Source organism: Terrapene carolina, unplaced genomic scaffold (genome assembly GCF_002925995.2).
Source record: "Terrapene carolina triunguis isolate 2854851 unplaced genomic scaffold, T_m_triunguis-2.0 Scaffold231, whole genome shotgun sequence".
NCBI lineage: Eukaryota > Metazoa > Chordata > Testudines > Emydidae > Terrapene > Terrapene triunguis.
Window position 1 is genome coordinate 13,075,317 of NW_020664582.1, and position 24,095 is coordinate 13,099,411.

The following is a 24,095-nucleotide window of genomic DNA, read 5'->3' on the forward strand; positions in this document are numbered from 1 at the left end:
ATTTGACATAAATCTGCTCATTATCAATTTTCTAGCACTATCTCCGAAATCTTCATTAGTTTCATGTTTTATTAAAATGGCACTCAGTGTAACACTCTCTTACGTGACAGCGTATGCTGCAGAGCAACAGGGAGGAGAAGAGAGGAATCCCAGTCTTGACTCTAGAATGGCTGAGTTCTCTAGAAAGCAGGAGTAGCCATAGAGAGCTATAAATACATAGGATATATGGACAAGCCTACTGGCCACACTTCAGAAGGATATAGGTCTTCTGTTTTCATGTGGGTTTTTTACAATTAGCATAAGGGAGAAAGCTTTAGGATTGAAACAGAAATAACAGAAAATGAACTTTATAGTGCAGCATGCTCTTTATTACCATCGGGAAGGCGGTAAATATAGTGTGTGATACAAACAATGGGCATGGTCCCATTTTAATCGAAGGCAATGGCAAAATGGCTTCCATGGAAGCAGGACCTAACCCTAAATTGTTCCCGTTTATCTTATCGAAATGTTTATCTCGTGGTACAATGGAAACATCTTTTATTTGTTCAGTATGATCTCACCATGGGCAGATTTTATGATAAGATGAACATCGTCTTTAGTCTGTCCCGTATAATAAATGTCTGCATCTGAGTGTTTTATATAGTTTTAGATGTACATTGTGTGTGTGTGTGTATTCACACCCATTTCTATATAATAATACTCTGTATGAAGTGTTGGAGGAGGGATCATTCAGGAAGACGTTGCCCACCTCAGTAGAGCAAAATTGACTTTTCACAGACACAAAAGCAGTAAACTGCCATACCACTTCAGGAGCTAAGCCTGTCCCTTCCTTTGACCAGCCTTTCGTTGTGACTTCTGACTGACTTCTCCACTTCGTTTGCTGAAGATGGTTCCGAGCCCATCTTGAATCCCCAAATAACAAAAACTTAACCAAAGTTTAACCCACAGCAGTGGCTACAGATAAGTTAAGCCAACCAGTCCATTTTCAGAGGTAAATTTGCATGACAGTTTATTTAAATCCCAACAATTCCATGTGCTGGTGATTTCTTTGCAGCGCACATATACAAAATTAGTACATTTTTCTTTCGCTTTCTTGATTGGCTAAACAATAGCATCATGTGACCTGTTTGTCATTCTGCACCTAGGTCTGGAAAATCAGACAATAGTCAAAAGTCCGGCAGTAGCTATTTTATAAATTAATAGATTCATAGAAATGGAGAGCTAAAAGGGACCTTGAGAGGTCATTTAGAGGTCAGCCCCGTCCGCTGAGACAGGACCAAGTAAACCTAGACCATCCCTGACAGGTGTGTGTCTAATATGTTCCAGTGATGGAAATTTCACAGCCTCCCTTGATAATCTATTCCAGTACTTAACTATCCTTATAGTTAGAAAGATTTTCCTAATACCTAACCTAAATCTCCCTTGCTGCAGATTAAGCCGATTACATCTTGTCCTACCTTCTAGTGGACTTGGAGAACAATTGATCGTTTTCCTCTTTATAAAGACTTTTGTCAGGTTCTCCCCTCAGTCTTCTTTTCTCAAGGCTAAACATGCCCAGTTTGTTAACCTTTTCTAAGTCGGTTTTCTAAACCTCTTATCCTTTTTGTTGCTCTCCTCTGGACTCTCTCCAGTTTGTCCAGATCTTTCTTAAAGTGTGACACCCAAACCTGGACAAAATACTCCAGTGAGGCTTCATCAATGCCTACTAGAGGAGAACAATTACCTCTCGTGTCTTTCATTTGACACTCTCAATACACCACAGAATAATATGTCTTTTTCGCAACTACATCACATTGTTGGCTTATGATCAATTTTTGATCCACTATAACGCCCAGGTCCATTTCTGCAGTACTACTGCCTAGCCAGTTATTTCCCGTTTTTTGTATTTGTGCATTTGATTTGAACCAGTTCACTAATAATGTACTTTTGAAAAACAAACTGACCAATGGAAGTACATATATCCCATTTCTGGGGGAATCGCCAGGCAAGTTACAACCCCTTATGCTTAACAGTTTAACCCTTTATTGCTCACTTCATTTTAAGTGGACTCCTACAGCATGTGTGAACCCCTTATGCTTAACAATCTTCTCCGGCTTTGTATTTAGCTCAGATGCTCTGGTTACCATCTCCAGACCCGAGGAAGAGCTTTGTGTAGCTTCAAAGTGTGTCCCTTCTACCAACAGAAGTTGGTCCAGTAAAACATATTACCTCACCACCTTTGTCTCTCTCAAGATTTTTCTGTAATTCTTTTTCTATTTTGTAATTAACCAAAATACCACTTATTTTCCTGAGCAATAGTTACGTAAAATATTGCCCTTGAGATTGGCATTCCACATTTTGCAAGTGAAGGACAATCAGCATTGGTCACTTTTTCTGGTAATATTGTACACTGATTGCCTTTAATTGGTTCTGTGTGCTAACATTGCTATCACTAAAAAATTGCTGTTAATCCAGAATTTCACCTTCCCTGACACCCGTCCTTTGGATTTCCCTCTCTAGAAAGTGGGAGTTGGAGGGGAATTCCCATAGGTATACAATTTTTCTGGGACATATGATACCAATTTGGGGGGAGGGGAAGGCTGTTTCTATTTTGCACTTTGTATATGGTCCTGCAACCTATTATTTCTTCAGAGTTTTGTTTTGATATGTTACTATATTTTAATTTCAAATAAACAATCATGTTTTGAAAGAGCTTGGAATGTGGGTGGGGATTGGTTGCAGATGATTGTATATTAATGTCACTGCTGTTGGTCAATAATCTATTGAAAGAGTATAGTTTTAAATGCTGTGCAATTCCCCTGTGCAATTTGAGGCTCATCCCATCCCTTTTGTCCTCAGACGTCCTGTATTTAACTCCCCAGCAAGTCCAAGTTAGTGCTTGTGAGTGTGTTAACGCGTATCACAGGTGATTTTGGCCTGTAGTGGTGCTTTGTGTCTGCTAGTTTACTTGACCCTAATGCAAGTCCTTAGGAACAAGAATAGTTGAATTGTAGCAGACTAAAACCTTTTTATGTATTGCAATTGCAGAATGACATTTCTGACCAATCTCTTGAGCATCCACAACCTTCACTGGTATTTCACGTTGCATCTTTACAGCTTGAATCCTACTGACTATTTAGAGAAGTGGTTGCAAGCAGCCACATTTAAAAAAAAAAAAAAAAAATCTGCACTCAAAAAACCTGCATTGCCACAGACTTGAATAGGCCTGAATGACCTCCCCTTTAGAGCTGCTCCCTGCAGGTCAGAAGTGAGGCATGCTGGCAGTGCGGCACGGGAGAAGTTTGCACAGTTGCTGAATCTGTTGGGGGGGTAAATAGACTCCAGCCTTAGTGTGTGTGGGGGGGGGGGGGAATCTCTCCTATGTGAGGAATTTCAGGCTGAAATAATGTTTGTTGTTGCAGTTGAGGATGTTAGATGAGGTGGTCATAATCTGACTTAAAATGGACACCTCATTACATCGTTATATATGGAGTAGCTACCATGCGTCCATAACACTTATTTCCTTAGGACCCATTTCAGTAGTCCATCCCTGTTCAGCAACGCAGTTCAGCATGTGCTTTGCAGACTAGGGATGGACTTAAGCACAAGTTTAGATGCTTTGCTGCAGTGGTGCCTTAATGTTCTTTCCCCTAATCACCCTCAAAAAACCTTCCACATAGTCATTTTAACACTCAGATAGGTGAGAGCACACATCCGGTAGCGAGCATGTTCATGCTCTTCTGTAGACTAATATTTATGTTGTACAAAACACCCTTAAAAATCACCGGTCTAGGTTTATTTCCCAGACCCCCATTGTTCATGAGGGGGACTACATTTTGAATTCAGGAACCAAAGGAAAAGCTCCCTTGCTGGTTTCACAAAGCCAGAGGCTGCTGACAGAGAAGGGCTTCTGTTTGCCGGGTAGGGGTTAGTCAGCGGTCCTCCTGGGATCCATTCGACTTTGGCCTGGAGACAAGTGGAGCCGGGCCCTCCTGGATTGTTAGGGGGTCAGTCTAGCCACTGTGTAGAGGGCTTCCCTTGTTTTGGGCCAGACTCCGCGTGGTGAGATGCTGTTTTAGGATAGTGAGTGTGTTTTGCTCAGTGAAGATATTATCAGTAGGAGTCTCATTTACCGCACTCTGGTGGCGTCAAGCTGTTGCCCACATCTTTGCTGGCATATATGGGAGGCGATGGGAAGCAAGTAGAGAAGCTTTACTGTGTGAGGCTGTGCATTGAGGGCGGAGGGGAAAATCCCCCATATTAATAGCTGAGAAACCGTAAACCATCACATTGATTCAGAAGCTGCCCAGCTTTCTGCAATCAGAGGGAAGCTACAATAACATTTCTCGAAGTCATTTTGTCTAACCTGTTAAACTGGTCATATTTAAAAAAAGCACTTTGCCGCTAAATGTTATGGGAAGCCGTGATTCATGGTCCCGCTGAGCCGTTTCCATCTGGCAGGAACTTTATTAAAGGCAGCCTGAGCCCTGACATTCTAGCAGGTTGTAATCACTACAGGACACTGCCTGTCAGTGGCGTGCTCTCTCTCTGAGACGTATACATGGGAGGGAAGAGCTGAAGCATTGGCTTGTTACGCCAAAAGAGGTTCTCTGTTTAATGGGGCACAAATCAAAAGAGTTTAGACGTTGCTTTCTCGGCTGCGATTTCTTCCCTTAACTTTTGGAGAGGAGCATAAATTGACATTCAATATCCGAGCACTTTACAGGATAGGTCTCCCTATAGATTTATTACCGAGGCTTTACCATTCGTCTGCACAGGGAGGGCAACTTCTCTGAAGTCTTCCTCTCTGATCGCAAGCTATAAAGCCCGCACACCTATCCCTGTGCAATGGGTAGGAGCAGGCTTTGGGAGGAGCTTCTCCTTCAGACTCGGCGTTTATAAAGGCCTTCTTTAGTTAACTGTTGTGGTAGCCCCTAGAAGCCTCAGTCAGGGATGGGGGCCCCAATCTGCCAGGTACCGTGCCTACAAATAACAAAAAGATGGTCCCTGACCCAAAGAGTACCCAGTGCTTTTAAATGTAGCTAGCTCCTTACGTGGGATAGGGGTAATATCTTAGCACTGTGGTGCTCAAAGTTGGGTGACCCTTTCTGTTCCTAGCATGGGTGTGGATAGCAGAGGGACACTCCGGTGAAGTTGTGCATGTTTGTCAGGGCTCCGTCTGTCTGGTTCACAGAGTCCAGACGATATTTACCTCTTTCATTTTGGGAAACATTTGGGGGCAAGTATTTCCTATTCCTAACTGCTGTGGTCAAATCAGAGCTATATACACCTCTACCTCGAGATAACGCTGTCCTGGGGAGCCAAAAAATCTTACCACGTTATAGGTGAAACCGCGTTATATCGAACTTGCTTTGATCCACCGGAGTGCGCAGTCCTGCCCCCCCGGAGCGCTGCTTTACCGCGTTATATCCGAATTCGTGTTATATTGAGGTAGGGTGTATATATTCATACATACACACAATCATATATACACATCTGTGTGTGTGTGTATACACATAAACATGCACACATTTTATTTATATATAAATATATACACACACTCACTCACTCACTCAAAAACTGTAAAGTAATCTGCAAATCCAAGCCAAAACTCTCATTCACAATTTCATGGCACAAAATCCAGTGCAAACAGAATAGCCCCGGGCTCTCTGTTAGGACAGTGTCCTGCACCCCCTGCCAGCTTATGAAAGTCACAAACTCCCTTCTTTTAAATCGTAAATTAAATCTTCAGTAAATTTGTGCATCTCACCTGCCACCACAGCTAATATACCTCTTCAAGACTCTGAAATGAATTTAGATTCCAGTATTTTTCTTCCCTTCCTTTAACCCCCCTCATATCTTCTTAATGTTCATAGAATATCAGGAAGGGAACCTCAGGAGGTCATCTAGTCCAAGCCTCTTCTCAAAGCAGACCAATCCCCAGACAGACTTTTGCCCCAGATCCCCAAATGGCCCCCTCAAGGATTGAGCTCACTACCCTGGGTTTAGCAGGCCAATGCTCAAACCACTGAGCTATCCCTCCCCCCATTAATAGCTTCATGCACTACCTGCCCATCGAGAGCTGCTGTACTATATGTATTTGCCTTTAAATATAGCAATTTTAGAATGCTTTTTCTTTAGTGTATACATCTCTTGGTAACCTATCTCCATACACACAGCTCTATAATGGGAGGCAGTGTGGCCTAGTGGACAGAGCACTGGCCTGGGGCTCGGGAGGCCTAGGTTCTCTTCCTAGCTCTGCCTGCTGGGTGGTCGTGGGCGAGTCAGTTCTCCCTATGCCTCAGTTACACCATCTCTAAAGAGTGGGGATAATGCTACTGACCACCTGGGTAAAGCGCTTTGGGATCTAAATTAAATAAATGGAGATGTCCTATCTCCTAGAACTGGAAGGCACCCTGATAGGTCATCGAGTCCAGCCCCCTGCCTTCACTAGCAGGACCAAGTACTGATTTTGCCCCAGATCCCTAAGTGGCCCCCTCAAGGATTGAACTCAAACTTGGGGTTTAGCAGGCCAATGCTCAAACCACTGAGCTATCCCTCCCCCTGATGTAAAACACCATTTGAGTGTTTCTAATCATTTTAAATTTGACACTTTAGAGCAAAAGAAGTGCCTGACTCTTTTTTTTTTGTTTTTTTTTATCAGCTTTCTTGCTGGGGTAAGATTCTTGGCTGGAGACTTCTCTTTCTGTGAAATAAAAATAAATAAATAACGCCCTGGCTTTCTGAAAAACCCTGAGGCTTCAAGATGTGGCTAGAAAAGAAAGAAACCCATTCCAAGATATTTAATTGTACAGGGGGCTTACAGGATTGATCGAGAGCTTAGCTTTTTACAATAGTCCAGTGAATAAGAAATGCTCCTGACAAACGATCAATGATAGGATAATCACTCTTTATCCCCCCCTCCTCATTGTTACCTTCTTTCTTTCAGGAGAACAGGGTTCAGAAGTCAAAAATCTTTATAGACGCTGCTTTTAAATTAAGCAGAAAATAGACATTGACATATTTGTTAATCTCACCTAAATCATTACTGGGCCTAGCTGGTTTGTCTGTACACGAGAGTGGCAGACAGCCTAGAATACATGAGCGTTCCTGGCTTCAGGCCAGACGCTGCCATTTAAAGTGTACAGAGAAACATGAAGTTAAAACAATTCTTTTTGAAATTCTTCAGGTATAAAACACCAGAGCATCTTAATTAAACCCTCCCCACCATCATTTAACATGCTTACATGGAAGGCCATGTAAAAAACTAATACCTGAGCTGAAAAAATTCCTGTATACGTGACCTGCGATTTTTACGAAGCGGGGACACAGTCTGAACTTGTTGTCTTAAAAGTCTCGGTGCGTGGCCGCATAATATTGAAAACCACGCTGATCTGACAAGAGACATTTTAAAATCAAATATAAACACATGCCGTACAGAATAGACAGGACGGCGTCTGTCTGCAGAATTCAGTAAGGACCTGATTCAGAACATATGGAAGGCAACATGAGCTTTGAATACGGCCCCAAACTTGCTAACAGAGCAGCTATGCTGTCCGTGGTGCTGACTCCGGTTTGGCTGCATTCACAGCTGCACTCTGCTCCGGTTTGATGCCAGACCCTGGCCCTTTCAAACTGGACAGTTTATGTGGCATTGTACGGACCAGAGGAGTGACAGTCACCTTCCACATCACCCAGCCAGGAAGCATGACAGCCTGACAATAGCTGATCTCCTTTCATTGCATTTAATCCCATTGACATGGCTTCACGAACAATAAAGAGCAAAAAGCTGGTGGCATTCACACAGAGCCCAACAGAGCAGCGACAATATTAGAGGAGACGCCAACAGTAAGGAAAGCCAACCGTGGCAAGAGAAAGGGGGCTGACGGTCAAGTCTCCTGGCTTTTATGCCAGGCTCTTCTATGTTACTAGGTAACTCACTTAACCTTTTTCTGCCTCACTTTCTGCTCTGTACAGTGAGAATAATTGTGCTTGCATATCTCCCAGGGGCATTGCAAGGTGAAATTAATTAACGTTTGTAAAGCCTTTTCCTTGCGGGGGGGTGGGGGAAGAGGAAGGTGCTATAGAAGTGCAAAGGAGGGTCATTGTTTACTAGGGCTTCCCCACCCACACACTATCTAAAGCTGTGAACCTACAACAGGAGCTTCACAGCCTCTGCTCAAGCCCCATTGTAGGTGGGAAGTTAAAACCTCCACATTTCCCCCTGAGCATCTGGTAGCATGTAATTGGGCTCAGATTTCGCTCTGTGCTCAAATCGAACCAAGACTGGCGTTAAGTCCCCTGCCTCTGCACAAGCACCTGTTGTGCGTGTCTTTGTGTGGCCGTGGGAGAGAATTAACCTGCTCTCCTTGCACTGGGCTTGGGGCCAGTCTTGCCCTGCAGTAAGCGAGTCCAACTTCAAAGGAGCTGCACCTGCTTACACCAGGGCTAATTGTGGCCCGTGGACTGAGCAGGGGAGAATTCAGGTTCTCAGTCCCATGGTGGAGTGGTTGCTTTTAGGAATCATTTTAACAAGTCATTCTCGGTGGGGAGGAGAAAGCCGCTTTTTAGGTCTCAGTTGAAAATGAGTTTGGTTGAATCCTGGTCTCTGTTAATACACAGTGCAAAGCCACCTTACAGCTCTTGAGCTTTGTATGAGACTGTCCTCTGGCTGGAAACAGCAATGGGATGCTGCAAGACAGCATGTGGGAACGTTGGCAGAGCAGTCACGGGCAGAATCATAGCCCACCTTATGCCTTGCTCAAGTTCGTTCTTCTGGTTTCTTTCACAAGGCTACATTAATCCGGACGTTTTAATTTTATTTCATTTAAAGCAATATAATTTCATTTTGAGCACAAAACTTTAAAATAAACAAAAATAAGAGCTCAATGGGACAGTGTCATTTTGACGTATTTGTCGTCCTATCCTCCAAGTTCATGTGGGATCTATCGCTAGACCGTGTGCCTTGATTGACAGCAAGTAACTTAAATGAGTAAAGTGTTTTGTGACCTTTTGCAATACCTCTGACTGTAACTTGTGCCGCCTCTGTAGTGAGACTGTGACAACTGATAGGTACTAGTAGGAAACAAATGCTAGGAAAGTGTAAAGTGTGTGTGTGAGTATTTGCATTAGACATTAATTTTGTCTGTAGTTTTAGAAAACTGAAATACTCTGAGACATTGTTAATTTATGGGGATAAGTCCTGTCATTATGTCTCCTAAATCATGGCTTAATTAATTGGCATTTAAATCATGTTAGCAGAAGCTTTCTGTCACTTAGTTTAGAAAGGTTTCTTGCTAACGTAGTTTGACTGGCCGGTGTAGATCAAGCAGTACCATTTTCCAGCCATTTCTAGGGAACATTGCAGGAGCGTTTATCAGAGTCTCAAAACTGCCAGGTGTCGATAAGGCCTAATGGAGGTGTATGTAAAAGTGAAAGGAAATCTAGGTGGGAATGCTGTTACATTTGAAAGAACGGGAGTTGAAACCCAGCCTGGTGATACTAATCGCTGATGGTCTGAGCCAATATTATAGATTTGTCTTTGCCAGATGGCTCCATCAATACTGTAATCAATAAGGAGTTTGCCTTCATGTAGTATGAGATGACACTTCCTGTCATGCTCAGGAATATCTAGTCCTGCCTGGCTTTCCAGGTGAGGCTGCTAACTTTCCAAACCAGAACCTGGCCGCAAGCTGCAGCCTCGACAGGAACCTGGTTTGAGCTACACTAAGCTCTGGCCTTTTGTTGTTGCCTGTTTGGCAAGAATGGTTTTTGGTCCTTCTGGTCAGGGCCTGGGGGTGGGGTCTGACTCAGTGAGCAGCCCCAGAGGTGAAAAGCCCACTGAGTCAGTCACACAGACACAATGACCTGGTGAAGACTGCTCTAATTAGAGAGTGTTTTGTACACATTGGAGGTCAAGAGTGTCAGTGTGAGATCAGTTCTGCACCCTTGCAGGTTGGGGAGCGTAAGATGGGCCTAGATGACAGTAGAGCTTGGTGCATGGCTGGGTCAGCCTGGAGAGCTCTAGTCTGATTGTTCCAGTGCGAGGGGTGAGCACCTTCCTTCTCTGTAGAGCTGTGCCTGTACACTCCACACCAGCAAGTGGGGGTGTGTGTGTGAGAGAGAGAGAGAGAGAGAGAGGGTGTGCTACTGCACAGTACACCAAAGAACAAGACAGGATCATCCTTTTCTCATTCAGGTGCCAAATCTATGGGATAACGACCTACTGCACTTGGATGGTTCCGGGAGGAGCTACCTCTCTGGAATTTAGGCAGAGCTGGGGACCTCAGCTGCTGATTTCAGATCCAAAGATTGGTGCTGGTCAGATCAATTTTTTTGGTATGGCCCATTATGACGACAGTCGTTATCTGCAAGCTTTGGACCAGGGCCCTGAGTCATGGGGTGCAGGGAGCTGACCCAAACCCAACAACCCCCATCTTTACATTCAGCAATAAGAAGATTCTAGTGTGCTCAGATGGCCTCATGAATGGGCAGTATCCAAGAATGTAGCTATATGGATAGGGAACTCCCATGTTCACAGAGTGAGTGTCCCTGGCTGCTTCAGGATACAGATGGGAAGAAGCAGCTACCAGGTTTGACCTGGGCTTTTCCTCCATCAATAAGTGCATGTTCCCTGAGAGCACAATCATCCCATCCCTAAGTCTTCACCACCCAACCCACACACGTGTGGTTCAGTGCTGTGGCTACCCTGGGTCTGGACAAGCTGGAATTCCAAGTGGTGTCGACCGATGACAAACTAGGGAAAAGTTAAGAAAGTAACTGACTCTCATGGATGTGTGGCATTTTGACCTGCCATTAGGAGTTAATGATTTTAAGAGGTTGCCTTTGTGTGTGTGTGTGTGGGCTTGGACGGGGCTGTTAATGCAGTCACGCTGCTGATAATAAATAATGTAGTCGTGTTGATTTTCATTTTACCACCGTTAACCACCGAATCCTCACAATTGTCTCGTGACGTAGGTACATTAGTATTGTCCTCATTTTACACGTGGAAAACTGAGCCCCGAGGCCACCCAGCAAGTCATCGCGGAGCCAGGATTAGAACGTAGAACTCCCAACTTCCCAGTTCTGTGCCTGAACTTCCAGACACACTGCCTCAATAGTCACAGGAGTTCTTGGAAGATACATTGTTGGAGAGGAGTTAGGGAAGGTAGCCGTAAAGAGAAAGCAGAACAAAAAAGCAGAGAGGAAGAATGCACTATGGATTGTGTGTTGTGAAATGCTAGGGAGTCCAAAGTCCCTCATGGACTTAAAATTGCTTATTATCAACTACTGGGAAACCAAAAGCCAAAGGGCCAGTCCAGAGAGGAAATCTTACCCCCCCCCCCCAAAAAAAAGTACCTAAGCAATATACTGTGTTGAGATCGTGTCTGTAATCACATTTTACAATAAGCAGGAGGTCGGTTGGTCTCCCAAAGCTGGGGTTCTTTGCACACACCTGTTTAACCTTCCAGGGTCTCTGACGGGCAGCTTTGTCTGATTCCAGGCACCCCGGAGCTGGGCCCAGCTGAGCGGAAGGAGCTGGAGACCAAGCTGAAGGAACGGGAGGAATTCCTAATTCCCATTTACCATCAGGTAGCGGTGCAGTTTGCTGACTTGCATGACACGCCAGGCCGGATGCAGGAGAAGGGTGTCATTACTGTAAGTATAATGGATCCTTTCTTACAATTCCTGTCAAAAGGCCCAGCACTTGTACATGCACTGTATGCAGCCAAGGAAATTGTCACAGACCTGAGAGGAACAAGTGCAGCCATTTCAGAAATCTTCCAAGCCCCAGCCAGTTACTGATAGAGCAAAGCAGGATCAAAGACTCATGCACCCAGTAAACCTCATGCCCAAGTGCCCTTTCCCAATAATTCTTGCCACAGCAGTATCCCTCCCCAGTCGCACTGCCTGAGTTGTCTGCCTGAGTTGGGCCAGCTCTTTGACCTAGTATTAATGTTTTGTGCTTTCCAGCACCCTTACTTACCCCTACTGTTTGGTGGTCCCACGCTTTCATTTGTCAGCCTGCAACCAGCCGATCTATTAAAAAAACTCACCAGACACTTCCCTTTCCAGTGGCAAACTCTTCATTTGCAGGCAGACAGGTAGGAAGTAAAGACACTAAATGGATGCACTCTGTGGTCTTTGGCTGACCTTGTTTGAGCAGCGAGCAGAACAGACGGGCTGGAGCAGAATAGTAAAGTCCAGCTCCATTGCCGGAGCTTTAACCTTGGCTGAGTTAGTCGCCCTGATGGCTTTCCAAATGCAGTCTGAGTTTTATTTTCCCTGGGGAAGTTTGGAATGCGGAAGTGTTGGGGATTTTCCCCTGAGGCTGCTTGTTTCTCATGATGTGTTGATAAATCTGTGTCCCCCATTGTGGAAGGGAAGAGAGTTTAGAAGGGAGTGGGGAGAACAGAGGTGCAGGAGGCCGGGTTAGTATGACAAGGTGGGCGGTTTCGAGGCTCAGCACTCAGAATACTTTTTGCCGTTGTGGTTTTGTTTTGCAAGCAGCCTAACTGAACACATCCAAGTCTGAGCCTCTTCCCAGTCCCTGCCTTTATACCTGCTAGGGGCTAAGGGAGCTTCTCTGTGAGCTGAGGTGGACGTAAGGGTAAATGGGCATCGAGCCACCAAAACTTTGCTCTCAGATTCTCCCCTCCCATGATAGACTCTCCCTTTCAGTCACCTTCCCACCCCAAATGGGTACAACATTCCTCCTCTCTTACATCTCCATTTTCTGCCCAAGTGAGCCAGCACACCCCAGCAGGCAGCTTATCAGAAGCAATCAGCTATGCACTGCCCTGCTACTTTGCTCCACCTCTGAGCCCCTCTGATTGCAGTGGCCAGGTCCCAAGGATCCTGCCTTAATCTGTGGGAGTTAAATATGGCTCTGGGTTTTTTGACCTCACTCATTTCCCCTCCTTCCCCATCTGGGTCTTGCGCAGGATGTGCTAGAGTGGAGAACCTCCCGTACTTTCTTCTACTGGAGACTAAGGCGCCTTCTGCTAGAAGACTTGGTCAAGAAGAAGATCCACGATGCCAATCCTGAGCTGACAGATGGACAGATCCAGGCCATGCTGAGGCGCTGGTTCGTGGAAGTCGAGGGGACAGTAAAGGTAAAGCAAAGCGAGTTTCCTAAGGCCATGCTCCCTCCCTGGTTGTACCCAGTTGAGTTCAGTGGCCTGGCACCAAGGACAAACCGGATCCCTGGTTCTAATAGGTATGCCCTGCATGATTGACTGTGCAGAGACGGGGACAGTGGAGTGAAGTCCAGAGGCATTCCGGGTGGCTCCTTGACATCAGGCTGCTAGGAATGACAGGGCAGCTACATACTCCAAGCCCAGGTTGTTCTGCATGAATGATGGGACGTGGGAAATGTTGGGTCTTTATAGCAACATGGTCAAGTGTGAATACGGAATAGGTCAAAGAGGCAAAAATTTTCACATTCAGTAGGTTTTCCCAAGTGTGGTGTTGGGCTGCCAATGGTATGTTCTCCATGTTCTTGCCTTCCGTTCTGCTAGGTCCTGGCTATTGTAGAAGAAAGGCTCCCCTTCCCTCTCTTTCCTCCCTCTTTCCCCCCCCCCCCCCCAATACAGAAGTCATATCTGTAAAATATCCTTGCGCACCTAAATTGCTTAGGCAGGATTTGTGTTTTCTGTAGGAGTGATGCATTCCAATTGGTGATGGTAGGATATACCATTAAAAAAAGAACTAAGCTGCAAGCAGAGGAAAGTATGTTTGGAAAATTAGTCCGAACATGCTGATTGAGAGTATTGAGTATGAGCGTGACATTTGTCTGCTATAGCTACTTAAAACACAGCCTTGATCCGAACTGTCTGCCGTGGCCTCTGGCAGAATTTCCAGTGGAAGCTGGCACTAGAAGTTCTGCAAGTGTAAAATGAGGCTTAACACTGGTGGGTTAGCTAAGTGGAGTGTTTTCTGCCTTGAAGAGGTCAGAGGGCCGGCTAGCTGTAAGATTTCCTGGTGAATGGGAAGAGAGAGCCTGCTACAAAGAGCTGCTCTTTCTCAGGACTTGGGCTTCAGTTTAACCGCAGAAGAAATATCACATTGACCCCCCCCCCCACGGTTGATATTAACTGGCCTCCTGGTTGGCAGCCTCCACAGAAGCCAAGGACTGAATGGGGCATGGAAACAGAACCCCCTTTTGCCCTCTGAGGTGGCCTCTCCCGGTCAGTGTTGGGGAGAGCTGCACACTGTACTGTGTGATAACTCCATGGATCAGCAGAGGATCAGGCTTCAAGGCTGTCAATCCAGCCCCTTTCATAAGCATTAAATTCACATTTATAATGCAGGTTATCAACGTAGTGGAAAGGGATTCTTCACTATATAAAGGGAGTAACATAGTGGAAAGGGATTTTATATGTATATAATTAATGTTCTCCCCGTCCCCATTGACTAAATGCAGTTTATGGGAAACTCTCCTGTTAGTATACATATTGGGGGTGGGGAAGAAAGAGAACATAACTAATTAGCCACTGGAATCCCCAAGAAAGTGAATTATTCTGTTTTCAGCATTTGAAATGCCGAAACTATACTCTAAACTATATTCTACAATGATGGCTCAGTATTTTTAATAAATACCCAGCTTGAATCATGTGAATGAATGAGTCTCCCCCCCCCCACCCCCCATTGTGTGTGAGAGAAAAGGGCGGGGGGAGGGGATCACTCTTGACTTGAGACCTTTATATCCCAAATTTCAGTTTAGAGTGGGCATAGATTAGGCAGATCCCTGAAAAACAAGGGTCCATTACAGAAGGTGTTGAAGAGCCTTATGTACAGCAAAGACTGTCTGCCTTTCAAATAATGCCCGCGCTTGCCAGTGGTTTTACTGCTTCTCTGCAAAATAGCTCATGTTAATTACTTGGGTAAAACCCCTTAACAATGAAAAAATGTTCCCACGCTTTCCCTTTTCTTTAGGAAAATTTCTTCTCCTTTCTGAATTCTTGTGTCATCATTCAGCCCCTCTTGTCCTTCCCTCTTGCCCCCCGCCCCCCTAAAAAAGAAGAGGAAATGCCAAAGGAATTTCTGAGACATTGTGACAGTATCAGTGAGTGATGCAATTCTTTTGTTTCCCTTGGAGAAGTCAGTTATGGTGAGTTATGGTATTGTAGTTGAAACCACTGGAATTGCCAGCTTGCAGATAGTGTGGCGTTCTTGTTTGCTGTTCAGGTGCAGAGATTTAGGAAGGGTTTGGAAATAAGAAGTCAGAGTTGGAGTTTCAAAATCTGTTGAGAGCTGCAGCTATTAGGGGAAGTTGTGATGTCCTTACAAAAACTCAGACCTTACTGCATTTGGCTGTATCAGTCTCATTCAATGTACCCCATCTGGTGTGCAGCCTGTCTACTTAGCCATAAGATTATTATTGGCAGCATGAGTCAATAATACTTCAAATGAAACTGGCCACTAGTGGTACAAAAGATACAAATTACTAAAAACTATTATTAATTTGTACCCAAGTAGCACCTAAAGGCACCAACTATAACCAGTGCTTCATTGTGTTTGGTGCTGTCCAAACACATAGTAAAAGGGAGTGCCGAAGAGCTTACAATCTAAATAGACAAGAAGACACAGGCTGGGACGTTACCCCCCATTTTGCAGACAGGGAAATTGAGGCACAGAGAGCTTAAGTGACTTCCCTAAGGTCACACACAGAATCTGTCATATAGCCAGGAACTGCTGGACCCAGATCTCCTGAGCCCCAGGACTGTCCTTTCTTTCTAGTTGAGGTTAAACGTTGTGGGAATAGATTCTCTTTTTTTACATCTAGAGATCTGTATAGAAGTGGCTGCAATGTGGTTGTAATACCCTCTAATCACTGATTGGTATTTTAGGAATGTTTCTACAAGTCTTATTAAGACATGAATAACAATATTTGGCATCTAAATAGCACCTTACAAATGTTCATTAATGCTTGAAAAACCGGCCTCAAGCCTGGGCTGACATTCCCCTCTTAGAGAAGGCTGCACAAGGCAAAGCGAGGCCCAGGCATTTCGATGCTCTTCTACCTACATTGCACACGGTGTTTCGATCCGTCACCAGAGCCTGCTAAGGAAAACCACTTCCAGCTCTGTAGAGCAGTCTCCTAAAGCCCCTTCTGAGCCTCTGATGTAGGAGCTTGGATGGTGGGGGGTGGGGAGGAAAGGGTAGTACTGAATAATGTCCAAAATCTTGCACTGTGCCAGCAGTACTGGGAAAGGATCTGTTCTCTTTATGCAGGTCTTGATTTTTTTCCAAAGGAGTGATGTGCCGGTCTGGCACCCATGCCCGTTTTATCAGGCCATCCTACTTCTTGCAAACTAGGAAAGCAGTACAGTGGTGTCTCAAACTTCCTCTGGGACTGTCCAGAAGCTGCTTCTCCTTAACAGGCTGCTAAAGGTGGTAGAGAGAGGCGGGGGCAGCTCACGAACAGTAACTCTTTCATGTTCCGGCCCACTGGCTTTATTTCCTCTGATCATTTTGTTGTTAGTTTTTCTTTCTTTCTTTCTTTCCTTCCTCTTTTTTTTAATTGTGCCTGAATTCTGAAGTGGGCAATCTTTGAAAAAAAATCTCTGAAGCTCCTGATGGAGACTTTAAAAATAAAAATAAAATAAAAAAATCTCCAACACTCTGGGGCTCTAAAAGGGGAGGAGAAAAAAGTTTTCTCTGGAGGGCAGCAGGCTTTCCAAGGTAGTGTCTGAGCATCTTTAGGAGCGGGCATCTCGTTAGCTAATACATTACACCAATCAAGGAGAGTTATCTTAAGCCACAATTAATCTGCTCCCTGGCATATGTTGATAGGAAAGCATCATGCTGTTTCTTAATTAAAAGCAAACGGATTAAAAATGATTAATAAGAGTATTAAATATTCTCCTAAACTAAAAGCTTTGGGATTCTTGGGTAAATCTAGCTTTACGCAGGTCTGCAAACCAAAAGGCATTTACTGGTGGGGGTTTTTTTTTCCTTCCCCTGAAATCCTCATAAGCGCCCTACTTTGTATGCAGTGGGCATTTCTTTCACGTCTAGCAGCAGAAGGAACAAAAACTAGCAAGTTTAAAATAATAATGAAATAAGCAAAATGTGGAAGCTCAAGTGACATCACTGTTTTGAGATAACTAGATGCATCGCGCTTAGAAAAAATCCCAGCGCGACACCGTAAGGCCCTGATCTCTGCCTGATACTGAACATGGCCAGTGTTTTTCATACTCAAAAAATATATCCCACCTTGCTGATTTTCAGTACCCCAGAAGCCTTACCACTTACCCTCACCCCCACTGGATGCCTATTGGATTGTTGTAGGGTTGCTCGTGAGCACAGGCCTATACATACCGTGCTTTATTATATGTATGTACGTGTGCTAGCCTATGATGGCTGACTTACTATTGTGAGGTTCCTCGTGCATACGGGTCTGCACCACCGAGACAGTGGGTTGTTAGAGTAGGGTGGCTCGTAAGTGCTGGGTTGCATCCCCAGGTGTGGTGTTCTGGGATGATACTTGTGTCAACAAAGGAAAAGAGAGAGCATTTGTGGGTTGTGGAATGGGAAAAACTTGCACAGAATTCTATGGGCTTAGGAAATTGATACAAGATTAAGGAACAGACATGAAGCTTGTCAATTTGGATGTGTCTATGTTAATTTATTGATCTGAATAAGAAAGTTACCTTGTGAGCAAAGAGTAAACCATACTCGCAGCAAGCGTGTTGCTCTAGAAGTATGAAATTCACTCAGAGGGCAACAGGGTCTCGGATCAAATCCCGACCTTAGAAGAGAGCACCCTGCAGCTGGTGGGGGGGAAACCTCCCGTAGTTGTGGAAAATGAGAGAGAAACCATTTTCACTCAGTGAGAGGTAGGTAGCTATTATACTGAGAATATTTTACTGTTTCTGCAACAATGTTAATGTTTTGCAAACAAGCTTATTCATCTGCCCAACACTCCGGTGAGTTCAGAAAACTTCCTTTAGGCGAAGAGACCCATAAAACACACAGTCTACCAGCCCAGACCCATTTGGGGCTAGAAAAATATCATTGCTATCACGTGTTAGGCACATATCTGTTGGTCATCACTAGGGTGAACGTAGATTCCGGAAGCGGTGCAGTTTTTTGATAGTATGTAATGTTTCAACATGATTGGGCATCCAATCCGAAAAAATCATTAAAAGGCCCATCACTCAAAGAAACAGAGTCTAATTTTGACGAAAATTGGCAGAAAGTTTTTAAATAAAGTTGAGAATGTAACTCTGTACTCAAAATACTGCTGTTTTGGAAAGTTTGAGAAATCATTAGGTGATCCATTTTTTCCTGTACTTTTTTGTTTTTGGTTAAAGCACAAGTCTGTAGTCGTATGACAGTATGAGCTTCCTTATACCAGGGAATACATCAAAATATTTGCAGAAAGAACAGAAGTACTTGTGGCACCTTAGAGACTAACAAATTTAGTCTCTAAGGTGCCACAAGTACTCCTGTTCTTTTGCGGATACAGACTAACACGGCTGCTACTCTGAAACCTGTCAAAATATTTGTCATTATTTCTAGCATGGACTGATTTGAGAAAATTTTTTGTCTCCTATTTTTATGACGTTATGCTAATAATACGACCCCCTACCTCCTAATTGTAAAACATATATTTTCGATGTTATCCTTTTGGCCGGAGACGTAAGTCTAAAGCACGCATGGTACCATTGTAATTATCTATCACTGAATACAATGGCAATACATGTACAGTGCTTAGTCATAATGACTCTTAGTACAAGGGCTGTAGAATGTCTGGTATGAATACATCATGTGAATAACAAAGTTAACGCATGTACTCCTATATAACCCCTCCCTATAACTATGAGCTACAGCCTGCCTAACACAACACCCCTATGAGCTATGTTGACTCACTAAAATAAGCACGGTCATGTGCAGACACTTGAAACATTTCACCTGCCCCTCAGAATCTGTCTCTGAGGTGTTCAATGCGCTGTTGCTACGCAAGTCACTGCCACAGTTGCATGCATAGGAGACCATCTCATGTGGCCTGGGGCATTTGCATGTCCTTGCTGCAGAGGTGCTCTCTCAGCTACTCTGTGGGGCTGGCTTCTGGTGCAGGGGGCGGCACCCTCATTTTAGGAACAAAATATCCCATGCTCTCTATCAAACGGCCATTGTTGACAGAGGCTGCTTGACAATCCTGGACTGTTGCATGACTCCGTATGTCTGACTGACAATTTGCACGTGTCAGGTGCTGCCTGCAGGAGGCCGTTGGTGGTGGCAGTTTCTCTTTTGTTTTGAAATATCAGCTGGGGTGTGTCTGTAACCTAGCTGCAGGCTGTTCTTTATAGGCCTGCTCCCGTCACCTACAGCATGGTCAAAGGGCAGAAACACTTAGACATAGTCACACGGCCCAGGTGGTACAACAGGCTAGAAGGGAGCTATGTATCTGCCTGTTGATGGCTTCATAGATTAGGACCGTTACTTTGAAGTCATTGCGTGGATGGACCTGACCTAATCAGAGAGTTCACGAAGACCCAAGCAGGGTTGAACCAAGTAGCCCTTGCTCAGTATCACTAGCAAGGTTTGAAGGCCGGTAACTGCGGTCCTAACAACATGCAAATACCCCAGGCACAAAGTGATGGCCCTTTTTATGATTTTTTTTTCTGGATTGGATGCCCAATAACATTGAAACATGACAAGCTCTTGAAAACCTGCTCCACTTCTGGAATCTGTGTCCACCCACTAGCTATCTACCTAAAATGGGATAGCAATGACATTTTTCTAGCTGATGGATTTCCCCAAACTCATTAATAAGACCCCCTTTTTAAACTGACTGGTAGACTTACACTTTTGTCTCCAGGTCTCAGGCCTGGGATTCCTTCTATCTTCTTGAGTCAGAGACCAAATCCCTGGAGAGCCAGGCAAGTGAAAAGCAAATGCTGGGGACCTGGAAAAAAGGGAAATGGCAGTATGGTGCCTGTTTAAAAATACCCACTATGGGGCTATTCATGAGTACTGAAGCAGTTTAGCATTGTTTTGCTTTGATACAATTTTTTTTTCCCCTGTGCTTTTACCCCCGTAACATGAACGGCTCTACATTAGGAATTGTCATGATGCTTATTTGGCTTTGTGAAGTATTCAAGCAAGAGGCAATGCTGTTTCCAACCCCAGAGCTACGGAGAGGTGTTTTTTTTTCTTTTAAATGCACTCCCCTCTTAAATTACTGTGCTGAGCTCATTGTCATTCTGACGTTAACTTCGTAGTGATAACAGCGAAGGATAGTGCACCTTTAAATGACGAGCTTTGTGTTTAATTACCCAAATCAAATGACATAAATATGAATGAGCGCTAATGGTGGTACTTGGTTTTTCCGGAAACCATTAACAAAACGATTCTTAAATGATTTGTAAAGAAAATGAGAGGAGAAAAGAGGAGCGAGAAGGCTATTAGGCATCTAACACACTCCTGAATTATTATATAGTCAACTACCTAGCAAATACCAGGCTAAATGATCTCTGCACAAAAAAAAAGGTGATTTGCGGCTGAGGCTTTTCATGGTTGTAGACACCTTGACCTGTTGTGTTATGCTCACTTCTACTAAAATGGGGGTTAGGTGTCTTGGTTGGTTATGGACTCCAGACTAGTTAGAAGACTGACAGTGTGCTGTAGTGACATGTTCAGTTTCTCTTAGACTTCCACTAGGGGCCATCACGATCCTCTAGTCTGACCTCCTGCACATCACAGGCAAGAGAACTTCACCCATCCACTCCTGTCATAGACCCGTAATCTCTGGCTGAGTTACTGAAGTCCTCAAATAATGATTTAAGGACATCAAATTGCAGACAGTCCACCATTTACTCCAGTTCAAACCAGTGACCTATGCCCCATGCTAAACAGGAAGGTGAAAACTCTCTAGGGTCTCTGCCAATCTGACCTGGGGAAAAATTCCTTTCCCTTGTAAACTGCCCCAAACAATTGCTGCTTTAACTGGGCAGCATGTGGGTAATAAAGGAGTTTGGTTTTGTAAGTCCCAAGTCTATTGGATGAGCCTTTCTTTAACAAAAACAAATTAGAAAAGTAAAACTGTTGTGGTTTTTCAGTGGCGATGAGGAGTAGCTAAATGCAGGAGCCAAGGTTGTGCAGGGAGCTAATGGAATACACTTTGGGTATTGCTTTGACTCAGCGTATCGCTTTGTGACTATTTCCCGTATCACCAAACCATTCCATAATCTGGTACAGCAGATGCTCTGCTCCAGAGAAGCCAAGTGCCAGAATAGTGTGTGTTGCTCTAGCCCCTTTTAGGAGACTCTCACTTTCTTCTAAACTTGCAGGAACTTTAAATATAACTAAAAAAAAAAACATGCAACCCCTCCCCACTTAGCACTAAATATAGCAGAGACAACAACTACGCTGGTGCCTTATATCAGTAAGAGCAGGTTTGCCTCCTTGTGTATGGGGATGATGGATGTGTGACCGATAGTTGTGCTAGACAGGTCCTGTTGCTGAAAGCTCCAGGGAATGGGCTCTGATCGTAAAATAGAGATGGTTGAAGAGGTTTTGGAAATTGTGGGTAAAGTTTGTCATTCCATTGCCTTGTGAGAAAGAAGAGGGCACCAGCCCGCTGAGCAGAGGCACCTGTTAGAGCAAATAACCCACAGCGCGAAGTGTTTTAAACTGTGGAGCTACCGCCTCCATGGTTTCCATTTAATCACATGTTAAGGAAGGAGCTACAGAACAAGTACATCACTCTCTGACTTCTGCTAATTGTTAGTTGCATTCCATAGTCATAAAAGTTAACTGCCTCAGGAAATCACAAAGGATCTTCTTGCCTAATATTTTACCCACCGTTGCCAGTAATTGCTAATTAAATTTCAGAAACGGTAGTGTTGGGAGCAGGCTAGTGCAATCTGTCAATGGAAGTTCCATAGGACCCCAGTGCACATTCTGGAACCATTTCAGCGACACTTGCTGTTTGTTTGCAGGCGTACTTATGGGATAACAATAAGGATCTAGTGGAGTGGCTGGAAAAACAGCTAACAGAAGAAGATGGCATTCGCTCAGTTGTGGATGAAAACATCAAATACATCTCCAGAGACTACATCCTCAAACAAATACGCAGGTAAGCCAACTACTGATTTCCCACAACGAGGCAGAGCTCAGGGACTAAATCCTCACCCCCACTTTAGTAAGTAAAAAAGCTCCCTCTAATTTCAATGGTGGGCTGTGTCTACATGAGGGCTTTTTTTCCCTAACATTTTCCACTCTTGCTAACCGTTGCAGCCCTGAGGGTGTTGTAGCAATGACAGTATTAATGCAGAGGACTATTGTCATCTAACCCTTCTCGGACGAGGTCTGGAGATCCTGCAGTGGGAAATTTGGGGACAGGGAGCCCTAGTATAGGCAATAAGACCAAAGCAACTAGAATTTGGCCATCAAGGTCTCAATCCATCCTGGTAATTTATATGGCCCTCCTCACTGCAGTTTCAGAACACCAGTGAATTTGTGAGGTTTTTAAAGAAAGGGACAGGGTGAGGTTGAAATCAAGTTTTGTTTTGTTTTTTAAATAAATGCAATTAGCTTTAGTAAAAGCCCTCAGATTGTTAAAACTCAGCGAGTTTTAGAAATGGAACCTGAAACGTTTTTACTTGCATTCCTATCAAGTTGATTCGATACAAAACTTAAACGTGACATTGTTTTTACAATACATTTTTAGCGTTGGTATCATTTGAGTTCAAGGTGCCTGTAGTCCATGAAAGCCACTCAGCTCAAAGGCCCTGCTTCAGCCCCACTGACATTAAGAGCACGCTTGGCTGAAACAAGGTCATGGAAGCCCCAATAAATGGGGTTAATATTTGTGGTGTTCCCCATATTGGTACAAATATAGGAAAATGAAAGTGGTTCCATGCTCTGCATTCATGCGAGTGGGTAGTGAGGAAAGCTCTCTGAGCTACACTACCCTGTCGTCTCCTGTTGGCAGATATTTGGTAGGGTACAGTGTTGCTGCAGGCCGTCTTGGATATGTTTAGGATTTCTTCTGTCTCTCCGTCTCACCCAAAGGATGAGTTCTCTGTTCCCTTCCACTGCTCAAGTACAATAGTACAGAATATGCTTTCTGCACCCTGTCTTTTCTCTGGGGAAACTGGACCCAGCTTCTACCGTCCCTTTGGTTCTGATTAATTTTCAAAGATCATGCAGCAGGACAAAGTACACAGTGTAATCCAAATGTCGACACTATTTTCTCTCTTGTTAGGTACCAAAATGCAACTTTATTATAGACTGGAAAGCCTCCAGAGTCTTGCAGCCTTTCCCCAAAACACATAGTTAGAGGGGAATGTGAGGTAACAAATAGTGAGTGCACATGAAATGACTGTGAGATGGAGACAGACAGCTCTTTAAATCACGTTCTGGTATTTCTGGAAAAGAGAAGGTATCCTTGTGAGCAGCCTTCTGGATCAGGAAGCGTGATGCTCGCATCCTCCTCTTTACAGTCTTTGACACTGCCCTGAGTTTACTCTTAGGAGACACTTCCTCTTCCAAATGCCTTTTGCACAACTATCAGGGAGAGTTCCACCCCGTCTGGCATCCACATGTACCTGAACTCCCTGATGCGTCAGTGCTAGAACTGTGCATTGCTTGGTGCTGAGACACTGTCCTCTTCGTTAATCTAAGATCTGCTTGAGCACAGTTCATAAACCTCTTGCTGGCTTGTCCAGACACTTTTAAATCTATTTCAATGACCCTTTGGAGCAGGGAATGAGAGCGGGTGAAAATGTTTGGGCTTACAGAAATGTAGCAAGCTGAGTACAGCCCAGTGTGCAAACTCGGTCACGTTGGGCGAGGAGGAAGGGGCTAGCGGTTGGGGCGAGATAGGTGCTGTTGCTAACGCTCTGGTCTTTCCAGCTTGGTGCAGGCCAATCCTGAGGTTGCCATGGATTCCATCGTCCACATGACCCAGCATATATCCCCTACCCAGCGAGCGGAGATAGTGCGTATTCTTTCAACAATGGACTCGCCTCCTTCAACATAAGAGGATCCGTTTCCCGCCCTGTGACAAAAGGCTCAGAGTTGCCCTTTGGCTGCTCAGTCGTGACCCCTGTACTGAGAAGAGGAAGCAAAAGGAAGGATGGTATTTTTAATTTTTAAAA

At 44.4% G+C, this 24,095-nt stretch overlaps 1 protein-coding gene across 3 annotated transcripts in view; it reads left to right on the forward strand.

The window, feature by feature from the left end:
- ACACA (acetyl-CoA carboxylase alpha) overlaps positions 1-24,095 on the forward strand; it is a 197,325-nt gene extending 173,230 nt beyond the window's left edge. For all 3 annotated transcript variants that reach the window (XM_029912558.1, XM_024195395.2, XM_029912557.1), the window contains 4 exons: positions 11,483-11,637; positions 12,924-13,094; positions 21,933-22,069; positions 23,851-24,095. In XM_029912558.1, coding sequence (XP_029768418.1) covers positions 11,483-11,637; positions 12,924-13,094; positions 21,933-22,069; positions 23,851-23,977 — 590 coding nt within the window. In that variant the 3' untranslated portion in view covers positions 23,978-24,095. The remainder of the gene's footprint in view (positions 1-11,482; positions 11,638-12,923; positions 13,095-21,932; positions 22,070-23,850) is intronic.